At 36.2% G+C, this 13,336-nt stretch overlaps 1 protein-coding gene across 2 annotated transcripts in view; it reads right to left on the bottom strand.

Annotated features, from left to right (window-relative positions):
- The window catches only part of vav3a (vav guanine nucleotide exchange factor 3a), a 101,904-nt gene that overhangs the window by 82,739 nt on the left and 5,829 nt on the right, over positions 1–13,336 (bottom strand). For both annotated transcript variants that reach the window (XM_086151468.1, XM_086151467.1), the window contains exon 2: positions 2,855–2,971. In XM_086151468.1, coding sequence (XP_086007594.1) covers positions 2,855–2,971 — 117 coding nt within the window. The remainder of the gene's footprint in view (positions 1–2,854; positions 2,972–13,336) is intronic.

Below are 13,336 nucleotides of genomic sequence, written 5' to 3'. Positions count from 1 at the left end.
ATGTGTTTTTTTTTTTTTTTTGGCTTATTTCCACTACTTACAATTATTAACTGATGCAGTAATTTTAGGTGGTCTTCATGGCAGGTCTACCATCTGAAACATCAAGTATGGAACATAATCAATAGAAAACTATGATGTCAATGTGATATCCCAGCTTTAGCTTATTGTATAAAAAACACCTTAACATTGCATTAAGCTTAATTTTAATTTCTTGTTAATCAGAAACCAAGATGAAAGATTTTATTCTTGGATACATTAATTTGCTAAGCAGATTTTTTTGTTTAAATACCCCCCTTCAAATATGAACAAAATAACTCACCAGCAGCTTTGATCTGTTTGGATTAGCAGATGATTAAATTCTCTGCAGTATCTAATTTAATTTACTGCAGTAATACCAAAGCACATATGGAGGATAGAGATTTAAAAAAAAAAAACATATTCATCTAAAGTTTACATCTCAAAATGTCAAAACTTTTTAAAAACTTTTTCTTGTGCCTTTTCTGTTGTACTAATTGTGATTGATATCATGCATGTATGTATGTATATATATATATATATATATATATATATATATATATATATATATATATATATATACATATATATAATGGGTACAAGGCAATAGAATGGGGTTAACTACATATTTAAACAAGTCTCTAAATTCATGCTCATGGAATACATGCAAAAATGATATGACTACTTTTTACATAACAAATTTTAAGTTATCGACCCAGAAGCAGTGGAAAAGACAAATTAAATATGAATGGAATTAAGGGCTGTATTGGAACGGTAAAAATTAACAAGATTGGGGCCAATAGCAGGCTCATTAGTTGCAATGTTATTCAAAAAACTGGGACACGCCATCTTTTATAGAAATGAGAAAATGCACTTTTCAATATTTACTGCAAGCAGAATCATTAAGCGGCGATTGGCCTGAAAGTTGTGATGACCAGGATCACGTTGGAGTGAGTATGTCGATGTTTTCATTTAAGACCAGATATTGGCATGAATCCCTAAATGTATACATTCCTCATGTCTGGATCAAAACAGAACTCTAACATAAGATATTGGGTCAAAAAATATGTTATATACTGCAAAACCGCAACACATTGTTTGAAAATGTTCCTAAATATATGTGTGTGTGTGTGTGTGTGAGAGTGTGTGTCTGTGTTTGAACTGATGCTCAAATACCACCTGCCATGTTTACTTTATATCAGAACAGTGGATGGGAATATCAATACAGAAATGTAACTGCTCTTTTCCAGTTTTAATGAGAAAAAGTACATTCATGCAACCTTTCTCATTGTTGACTAGATTTGCTTATGCTGTCATGCAGGAGGAATCGAAAATGATAATCAGCCTCTTCTTTGTACTTGTAAGGTCTGTTTGTATGAATCATTCAACATTTTTAGTCATGTGACATTACAACTTAGGTGTTAATGTGTAACTACATCCTGTCTTAAGGATATCAAGGTAAAACACACTAGTTCAGAGGCTCAAACAAGCAGTTGGACTTTTTAATAGATTTAGCAGAGGAGGAGAATACTGATTATATTCAAACATTATTCACAAAATGAAGAATGTATTAATAATAGTGGGCTTTATATTTTCTTTGATTTGGTTCTGTCATAATATTCACACTGAAATACTCATAAGTTTGCACTGCTGAAAGCAGAACACAAAGTAATTGAACACAATTATATTTGTATTTACAGCTTTTAATTGCATTCGATGGATATCATGCAGAAATGGCTTACGCCAATAAAGATAGAAGGGTTTTGATTTTTATCTCAGCATGCTGGCATTGACATATCTCAATATAACAACCATACACACACACATCAAATGCGCATATACACACGCACATGCACGTACACAATCATTATTATAGCTCTGAAGCAAGACCATACTTTGCATGCTTTAAAGAGACACTTTCACCCTAATGAAAGGAAGCAATGAAAGTGCTGTGTCACGTTACTCACAGCTCAAGAGCCTAAAAAGAGGAGAGCTGTACTTTGTTTTTTTCAGGAAATGTCCTCCTTTATTATCCTACAAACACTTTTCTAGGAATGAAGCCACTGTCTGCAGGCAGTTAGTTTAGCCTAAAGTAAAGAGGCTCTGTTACAATAACTCAATACTTACTATATGTTACTATATTTCTATAGATGTATCCCAATTCAGTGTTGCATCCTTCACCTGGTATTTTCTGTTGGACCCTTTGCAGTCCTAAAACCCAGAGACCTTTGCGCACCAACAAGTTTTTCAAACATTTTGATCCAAACTAAGCTGAAGTACGGCAATTTATTTTTTCCCACGCTAGGAGGTAACTGTATAGATCCCCTATATCTGGGAATTTAAACAAAACAATGTTTATAAAACCTTCGAGTGGGCACTTTCAGGAACATACTATAATACCAGACAGAATGCCTTCATTTGTATGCAAAAATACACAAGAATCTGATTAAGATTTTAAGAATACTGAGATTTATAATATGTTTAAATCTGTTCTACTCTGGGTTCTTTTAGTTTGACAAGATGGGTGAACTATTTCATTTCATGGACACTTGGAGCTCCATATTCTACAGAAATCATACTAACTTGTGGAGTAAAACTGGCTTGACCTCTCAACTTGCCTTTAAAAGTGTCTTTAGAATGACGCTATAATCCCTGCACAGCTGCATTCTGGGAAGTGGCATCTTCCCACTTGTGAACATTAAACCTACCGTATAAAGCAGCTGTGATTCATGTTCCTAAATAAAAAGGGCAGCCAATTGACATGGCAACACTTTTTCTAAATTCCAACAACTCTCTGGGGATGGCAGGAAAAACTTTTCTGTTCAATTTTCTGTCTTACCTTTCCAAAGTCCCTGACATCAAAAAGGTCAAAGGCCTCAAAGAGCTCACTTTTCTTCATGCCAAAAGTGTCGCTGCAGGCAGCCAAGAATGTCCTGATATTCTTCAGGCACAGGAACTGAATGAGGATAAGAACAAATATTAGAAATCAGCCACCAAGAATGCCATCATGCTAGTAAAGAGCAGTATGATTCACGTGAGCAATACATGCAAAGTAGCAATATCCATATTTAAAATCACTGAGCGGATTCAAACAGATGCTTTTCTATTCTACTTGCTTACAGCATCTCTAGCTGTCTAATCGGGATGCCTTGTGGTGGAGCTGGTGGAGGCACTGGAGGGCCACAGCTCTAAAAGATAGATGAACCCGTGTTTATAGACACCATGAGACTATCTTGATTCATTAATGCGATGAATTTTTTTTCATTTAGAATAGGACAGCAAGCTGATGGGTTTTCAGCAGGGACTAGTTCAGTGCAGAGAAAGTTCAGAATGTTGCCAAGAACTTATTGACAGCTGCTTTTCATAAAGTGTGAGTTCAATTATAGCAAAGCAGCACCTTGAACATGAAAAATAGAATCAAATAATCAATAACAAATCCGTCTAATAAACAATGCCATTTACAGAGGCTGTAAAAGTCCAATGTAAATCAATTAGCTAATAGGCTGCTGGTAATGAGGGTTTCGCCAGACAGCTAACGCTAAACACCACATGCTTGAAAACACCACAACTGAGTTTCTATTATTGATAGATTCATTTTTTTTAAGAATCGCATGTAAGTCCTATTAAAGAACAGCAGTGAAACAGTGAAAGGAGACACTGTTAACATAGTGTTGCAGTATCTGCAAGTATCGCTGCCTTGTATCATTTATCCTTCCTGCTGTTGATACAGGATGGAACCGGAAAATGGAGAGGGAAATGTTACAGGAAGTGATGGCTGACCTCATTACTTTCTACCCAACCAATGGTGGGGCTGAGTAGTCAGATGACACAAACGCTATTTATGCATGTGACTACATCATTATTACACTGCAAATTCCTATTACACTTTAAGTGTTATTATTTATACTTTTTTTTTCTGTGACAAATTTGGAGTCCTGCACCTACACATTTCCTGACATAGTGTATCCATCTGGTACCAGATATGAGCATCTGAACTCATCTGGTGACAGTATGAAAAATCAGATGTGATTTTCAGAGAAATCTTGAAAAATGTATTCAACATGAAAATGCATTTCAATTTGCACAGTCTTGGTTCATTTTTTTCCTTGCTGTCTCTATTAAACTTGAACCACATATGTTATTAATTTTGCTTGGGAAATTCAAGCCTTGATAAAAACTTGCAGGGAAAGAGTTGAGAGACTTGAAGAAAAACTGAAAACTTTGCATGTTGACACAGCACCTCAGCTTCACCTCAGATTAAGTTGGCAACTAGTAAATGATGTAAATCATTGTAAGATGACTCCGCCTTCGTGTTGTACTCACTTACCTAGTCTCCATTAAAATTGATAAAGAAAGAGAGGTACTTCCATAGTGCATTATCAACCTCTTTTTCTTCTTTCCTCTTGAGAAACACATTTAGTACAAGCATCATTTTATTATTAATTATTCTGTTAACACAGACTATGCAGAAATGTTAGTAAGCACATATTTTACACAGAGGAAGTCAAGTTTAGCACACTGTGAAACAATTACAGCACATTGTCACTGTTGTCTTGAAAGACATTTTCTACTATTTGTAACAAATTCAGTGTAATACAAAGATGGATGACATTTGTCTGCACATTGCATGTCCATGCATCAAACATGAAACTCATCCTCACTGGAATGAAATGAGCTTTATGGATGGATTCACAAAAGAGAGAAAAGCCCCCAGCCAGAGAGCTCCTGATAAGAGGCAGGGTAAGACGGCAAGCTAACTGTGAATGAGTAATACTGAATGTTTACATTTGTACACATCACTTTCTTTTATCAGACGAGTACATCTTGTCAGACTGAAGTCTCTGGGGATTCAGTGTATTATCTAGGGGAAGCAGCTTCAGCTTCACACAGTTCATGCGTGTCTCCTCGGCACTGAGCTGAAGACAGTAGAGGGGAACTGTATTAACAAGGGAGTCAGGACATGAGGCATCTCGCTCTACTGACGGTTTTCCTTTTGCTGCAGAGGATCTCTGATCTCCTGGAGCTACAGATCTAACATGTGTGTGGCACATCTGAATGTGTTTCTAAATGCATCCGTGTGACTACATTTGATAAATGTATCCTAATAAACTGCATTTGTAAGTCACAAACATAACATGAACTTCCAAACAACACAATTGCCATGAATTTTGTTTTTTGTTTTTTGTTGTCAAGAGTTTGTATACAGTAAAACCAAGACAAATATAGGGGTGAACATCAGCATTAAGTTTGACATTTTACTTCTATGTTGGCTCTTTGCCGATCCTGCACAGTGTGCATGTTCATCACCAAGAACCAAATGCAACAAACTGTAATTCAACTTTCAAAACATCACACCAAGCTGCACTCAATGTTTTACCTTTGCACCGCCAACACTGTTCATATTTATAACAATGTTTACACAATCTATTTGTGAACAGTACATATCCAAATGTACTGCGGACAGCAAAGCAAGAATTTCATTGTACAGGGAAACACGTTTCTACACTGTACATATGACAAGAAACACTTTGAATCAGTTGCTAGTAAGACTTTAATGCTACCTTATGGGGATTCATATGTTCATTGGAAAATTAATTTTGCCAGAGAAAATTATTCACCTCAAGGGACCCCATGACCCCAAGTCTTTACACTTATAGGCCTTTCCGTTACTTCATATTGACTTCATATAAATAGACCTTTTATGACTGATATTAGCAATAGAAGTAAATGACAGTGAGCATTTTCATTAAAGTCGCCCATTTTATGACACAATTATTAAGAAAATGAAAAGAACACTGTTTCCTCATTTTCATGTCCCACCCTTCCAAAAAGGTATCAAAATTCTGTTTGGATTCGCAATCCCAAACACCGTAGGATAATGGCGGAAGAGGCTGATCTTCGCTGCTTGTTTCCGGCACTGGAATACAACATTCAGCAGTTTACCTGCAAGCTGATTGCTGATACTTGTTAGCATGACACTCCCATTGCACTCCCTCCCTGACAATTTGTGAATCGGATGCCTGTGACAGACCTAAGCAAATTATCGAGAGCTTGGCTGAAGTGTCTTCCCTAACAGACACCGTTATCAACAACGTTGCCCGAGCTGGACTCTTCTCGGTCATTCAACAACTCCGTGTGGTGGTGCCTGGAAGCGGACCCTGATTACTTATTGCTCATTTTAGTTAAGAGTCAATATATGCTGCCACACGTGAAAAAAATTAAAAAGCATTCTTGCTAATGCATTTTATTTTTCAAATTAGACATTTCTAGCTAAAATTTGATCCTTCGGGTTATGTTTTGATTTTGGAATTCAATTTGGATTAAGTCACAGAATGGGTAGTCTGGAAGAAGACAATAAAAATGCAGTTTTGATTACTATTCATTATTTTAGTTATGAGTTAAAATATGCTGCCACATTCTGTCAATAAAAAAAACATTCTGCTAATGCATTTTAATGAGAATTATGATACCTATATGCTTCCATACTGAGACATAATAAGCTTAGGGCTTAAAAAAGGACCTGAAACAGTTTGATATGGCATTGTTATGGATGTGAGAGTCAATTTGGAGCCGAGGTCAAGAGGTGTAACCCCTTCGATCATGGATAAATTTGACCGTTTTCAGTATACCCAGCTATTGTGTTTTGGTCAGTGGCAAGTGTTGCCATGGCAAAAGGGTCTGTGCTAGATGACTGTCAATTAATTAAATCAATAATACTGTTCTTCCTGACACTTTGTGCCTGAAGCAGAGTCTACATGAGTTTTTATATGTTGGCTCACTGTGGTGTATGCTACATGACAGGTTTTTTTTAATCACCGATTGTTGTATACTTATGATGTCTAGAAGAAATTACGTTGTTATCAAAAAATAGATGTCATGACTGCTAGAGATATTGTCATGGCCAAAGACCTTAAACATGCATGTCAATGACTGAATGTATCAGACCTGTATTAGCTAGTAATATTGACTGAAGTCAGGTTTTAAAACTCTTCTGCATCGAAATGAAACGTGCAAGTAACCTCAATGTTGGCAATGTGGAAAGGGGGCAGGTTAAAATGCAACATCACTCCAAAAAACCCCAGTTTGGCTTACGTACACATGCAAGAACAATTATCTTAGGATCTAACCCCTTACATTAATGTAGGAAAGACAGGTTTTCCATAAGACAGGTCATCTCACTGCTGCACATTTTAGGTCGAGCTCTGTAGCCGCAATACAAATCCAGTCTCCTCTTATGTATTCCATCATCCAAGTCAAAGCTCCATAGCAACAAGCTGAAGCCTTTTTATACCCCCTCATTCCCGCACACCACTGTTCTGTGGCACTTAATGAAATCCATTTCTTATTCTCTCATTCATGTATTCCATACAGACAAGTGGATCTTTACTTAAAACTTACTTAGCATCAGTTAATGTTAATCACATGGATAAGTATCTTCCAGAGGTCTGATTAATTAACTGACTTTGGTTGCTAAAACCTCCCAGTCTACCTGCATATATTATTTGTCTTTATTTATTAGCTGACCTAAAAAGGAAAGTAATGGAACGACGCCATGCAAAGTGACACACGTGACTTTAAGTGAACTTTAATTACATCACAGGGATATTGTGCAAATGACATAGTGTCCATCTGCCATTCTGTTTTGCCAGGATACAAAGTCATAACCAGCAGGTGACACAACACAATCCAATAGGGCACATCATATCCATGTCATGCTAGGGGTTAAGTCAGCTGAGTGACGGGAAATGGGGGGTGGGGGAATTTTCGCAGAGGCCTGCTATCGCTGACAAACCTCTTTGGTTCAGGGTTCATCATAGCAGGCAGCCACCAGCTTACTTAGCTTAATGGAATATTATGAGGCGACAGCAGCTGTTCATTGTGCCTTTACACGGTAGCATCTGATAGCTTGTCCTCTCATATAAGGGGAACTAAACTGTGAAATTTGCTGCTTGTTTGTCTGGAATGAAAATACCCTGACTTTGTTTACAACTGACACGACAAAGTCTTTCCAGTCATAAGCAATCAAATTGGAGAAAAAAAAAACCTTTGTCTGATTCCAGCTCCATGATCTTCCTCTTTAAGGGAAGAAAAAAAATAAACATCCTGACAAGGCGCCACATATCAAAACAAACCTGCACAGTACCTCTGCAAAGTGATGCATAGTTACAGAGTACATTTATTGTTTAGATAGTAATATGACATACTTGAACTTAATATTAGGAAAATACACATTTGTGAGGATAGATGGTTCATTTTTGAGTTTTTAAGCTTTTGCATGTCAAACCATCAGTACATAAATGGATTAAGTTATCAATATTGAAATATCTGCATTCAATAATCTTAGTGGATGTTTATCCTCATTGTGTATATGAATACCCATTTCATAAACCAATTCAATTACTAATATAAAATTAGAAAAGAAAACCAAATCCAAAATGATTAGTTTCTGGGCTTTACTATAAAAGTTAGACAAAAGCAACAGTTACAGTTAGGAGCTTTACAAGTTAACGCCATGCTTAACATCAATAGTGCAGTATATGGGACTTTTGCATAGGGAGAGGATGTTACTTAGTCTTCACTCTGTGGAATGCAATTCAGACATTCATGAGCTGCTCACTTCCTCATTCAACTCATTCAGTAACTGAAAGAAGTGCACTTGGATTTCAGATACATAAGTGTTGCACATTTTAGAAAAGACAATTCCGGTGTCCGTAATGTTTTTTAAGTATCGATTCTTGCAAGAAATTCATTCATGTTGCGAGTGTTTTCTTGACTTCGAAGATCCAGTTCTCCATAAAAAAATAAAATTAAAAAATCCAGGCCATTTCAGATTAAAAAAGTGAGCAGGTCAAACAAGATGCAAAAACAAAGGTGAAACACTTATCTCCCATTGGCAAGATAACAAATAATGGTATGTGTTTACATTGCTAAATGTGTCCTTGCTCACTATGAACACAGACAATGTAATTCCTGAGGAGCCAAATCTTAATATCTCAAAACTAAAATAGGCCATAATTAAAATAATAACTTCACATTTGCTTTAGATCAATGATTGTGATGTTTCTTTAATAAAATCAGAAAAATATAAATTTCTATGCATATTTCCAAAAGGAGTTTTGCATCACTTACTCTGTCACAACTATACCCTGCAGCAGCGCTTGTGGACACTGTTTCCCAACTTAATTCTGATTTACTGAGAAAATTATTCATGATATATCATGATTTATATATATATATATATATATATATATATATATATATATATATATACATATACATATATAAACAAGTTGAATTTGAGGTTGAGGGACTCGTTCTATCCTTGGACTCCAATTAGTTGTGCATAATGTTTCCACTAGGCTACAACTCAGTTGAACACATTGTATTTTCTTTTCTTCATTTATTTGGCAGCCTAATCTACTTGTCAGCATGAGAAACTGTGTGTTTAAGTGTAATGCTGTTTAAAATGCATTTGTTTAATTTTCTTTTAAAAAGATCAACGAGTGAACACAGGTGTATAAAACAATCAAACAAGCATAATATAGCCCTGTATAATTAAATATGTGTTATCAGTAATCTAAGATAACAAATTACATTACAACATTTCCGCAACCAAATAATACAATATAGTAATTAAAACAGTCCATATGATGAGTTTGTTAAACAAACTTAAAATAGCTGTCGTCTTTACTCAAGTCATATTTAATTCTGAACTTTTATGTGTAGTCAATTATTTCTAGCCTAAATTCTTTGTATGATTTGTGAAGAGAAGGATCAGCTTTCTCTTACCGATACATACAAAGTATAAAATACAAAGGATGAATATGAAAACTTTTAAAGTTTTGAATTTGTTCTCTCTGTTCATTTAAGAGCTATATTTATCCAAAAACAGTACTCTTGGTTTTTCTAATCCATCAGGTGTTACCCCTGTATTTCACAGACATCTATTCAAATCTTTCCATTCTTCTTTTTTCAGAAAAACAAAAAGGTTTAAACTACTCACATCATCAATACAGACCCAGTGACACGTGAGTAAACTTATATACATGACTACTTATCAATAAGTATTTATGCATTCTTGAAGTCCTGAGCTGGTGCTCTGACAAACTACTGGTATTTTACATGGCATCATATAAATTATTGATTCCCACAATATGGATCTTACATTTCAGGATTAACAATGACCTGAACGGTATAAGGGCTTTACTGAAACTGTTTTAAACCCAGTCCGGACTCCAGTCCTAACTAACCTATAATTTCACATTAACTTCAGGATAGAATGACAAAGCATATGCCTTCTCACTTTCCTTAATGTAATGACAACACAGATATACCCTTCACCACAACTTATTCCAGCTTGTGACCTCCCCCCACAACACAAAGCCATTTTCCACCAGAGTCTGGTTTTAACCCCTGTGACCCCTGCGTACACACAAAGCCATTTCCACCTCCCCCTGGTCGATAAGGGGAATTGAATCAGCTGGCTATGTGAGATATGAATCCTCTTTGCTGCTGCAGGTCAAGTAGTTTCATCTCAGCTGCATGTGAAAGGGGCAAAAAGAATGTTTATGAGGGGAAAAGGTGACGGAGCGTGGAATATCACACAAGGTGCATTAGACACACTGTGAAAAGAAAACATCAAACATGAGCAGAACTGAGGCAGACCCGCCTCCACATTTTACCTCTGTGATGATTATGTTAAAAATGTGTGAATAATGTGCTGCTGTGCTATTAAAAGGTCAACTGCTGTCTGACCTCTCTGTGTACTGATGTGTGTTCCTGTGCTGCATACAGGGATTTTGAAATGAAGTGTTTATAACCCAATCAAAATCAATAAGTTTGAGTCCAACATTTTACTTGAAAAATTATTCCACATTTTTTCCTTCTTAATTTGCACGTCTTTGCAATATCAACAAAAAAAGTTGCACACACCAAACTTTGCACTTTACTTTGCTGCACTGTACATTTTGGATGTACATCGTTCTTTATCATGCTTTTGGGGGGGTATTTTGTATATATAGTACCCATGGTTTTGTGCATATTTTATAAAAGGTTTTCTTTTACATCTTGTTTTGCTGCTAATTGCAGTCCACTTGGCCTCGTAAAACTAATTTTGCTACATTATCATTAGAGTGGAATGACAATGAAACTCCTGGAATTCTTAAATCCTTGAATTATCATGCGGTCATAAACTAACCAAGCAAAATTCTTGCCCGTCGCAGCTATGTGTCCAGATTTCTCATACGTAGAGGACAATCGCTTTTTCTATAGTCAATTCTTCAAACAATTTCTATTTACAACAGTCATCCTTCACTTAAACGTGAATGGCTCATTTACATCTGTTCTTACGAAAAGCCGAAAAATTCCATTGTGCATGGGCAATCAAACATGCACAACACACGTACTATTTTAAGCTGCGCTCACAGATTTGTATGTGCCCAATAACCCGCAGACCTCGAAACAGCAGTGTCCACCTCACTTGACTTGAGGTTTCCACCACAGAGAACCTGATGGGAGAAGGCTGCAGACACACCACGGCAGTACATAGCCAAGGGTATCATCTGGATCATCGTCCCTGACTGCTCAATGTCCTCCAAAAAGCATCTGGACATTTCCATCGACAACAAAATCAGGTTGATGCTGAACGCCTAGATACACACTCGAGACTATCATTATGATAATGATAGTAGTTTGCCAGCATTGACTTTCTCAGTGGTTCACTGAGCAAGATTTGAGTATTTGTGACAACTCAAGTCATCTTCACTCGAGTACCTTCCAATAAAATCATTACATGTATTGCGTTTTCTACACACGCTAAAACATAAGTCTTTCCTGATTGGCTGATAGGAGTGTTACGATGGTGATGGAAAGATATATCTCCGATACATGCAGAGGTGAGACGCTATATCATATGCAAATGAATGCTGTATGTGTGTGTCTCTATACATATAGCAGCACTGGAAAACACATGCCATTGAGTTGACACTACAGTTTAGACCAGGACTTGAGTGTGGCTGCATAGGAAAAGCAAATAGAAGCTTGCATGGCTGCAGTAACTTGGTGATCGCATAATGTCGAGAATAATATTCTCTATTCTCTTCATCATATATCAAAGAGCGCAGGGAAGCTACTTTGCTCAGCCACTCATTTATTGCATCATAATGTAACTTTGTGACATGCATGCACACATGTAAATTATGTCAGTTAAACTGATTAGACAATAACTTTATCAAATATACTAAAACTGCAAAAGTTTTCCAGTTTTTTTTTGTTTTTTTTTAATTGATTTTTCCATTGGTCACACTCACTGGGTTCATAGAGAGGTAAAACAGTGTGTTATCAATGTAGAAGTGGAAACTCTCATTAAGTGAAATTTTTCCACTTATATAGGTTATTAGATGAAATAATTTATCAAATAGTCATTCAAGTGTATCAGCTATGTTTCGAGCTCCTCATTTTCACAAAACTAACTATTTTTGATGCCTAACCTTGTTGTAATTCGTAAGTGCATTAGTAAAGACTTTTATAGCATCTCTGTAAGTATATTTCTTAATACAGAGTATGAGTTCTCTTCATCCTTGAATGTACTTCCATGTTTTGTGAAACAATTTCTCCTATTTGATGCTCATTGAATTTAGATAAGCATCTCTGCGCCATCTTCCTTTCACTTTTACTTTCTGAAAATGAAAAAAGAAAAAAAAAAAAACATCTTTGAAGGTGCAAAAATTTCATCAAGTGAAAAGAGAGGGCTTGCTTTTCATTGTCTCTGACACCTCACGACTTTGGTGTGATCTCAATAGGGGACATGTTTAGTTTCACTTCCTTCCTCTATTCCATTTCCTGATTTCCTGTGTCATAGTGCACAGTCCGCCTGCGGTTGAGACACTCAGGTTTTGGTGGATGCTTGATAATATTTTCATTATGATTTTAACGTTGTATTCCTTGCATTTTAAACTCGATAGCATAAAGCTATGCGTTTTTTTGTTTGTTTTGCTTTTGAGAAGACTTACAGCGTAAGATGAGATTCAAATTGAATCATATGCTTGAGACGTACTTCGTAAAAACTGTCAAAATTCAATTTCAAATTACATTTTGTTATGCAGCAGAGATGTCCTGGACAATCCTCTGCATGTATACAGATGCATACAGCATCTCTTCATTTCCATGAAATTTGAGTTTTTGTTTAGAGAGCAAATCTAATGCGAAAAGTAATCTTTTACGAGCGAAGCTACCTAGCGTCTCAATTGCAGATCAAAGTATTTCCCATAGCAGAAAGGGAAATCCATATCTTAACTTGGATAGACCAGCATCACTCACGTTA

The sequence above is a fragment of the Fistularia commersonii genome, chromosome 8, assembly GCF_037954325.1.
Source record: "Fistularia commersonii isolate RoL2024-O1a breed Wild chromosome 8, RoL_Fcom_v1.0, whole genome shotgun sequence".
Classification (NCBI taxonomy): domain Eukaryota; kingdom Metazoa; phylum Chordata; class Actinopteri; order Syngnathiformes; family Fistulariidae; genus Fistularia; species Fistularia commersonii.
This window is presented reverse-complemented; position numbering and strand designations above follow the sequence as displayed.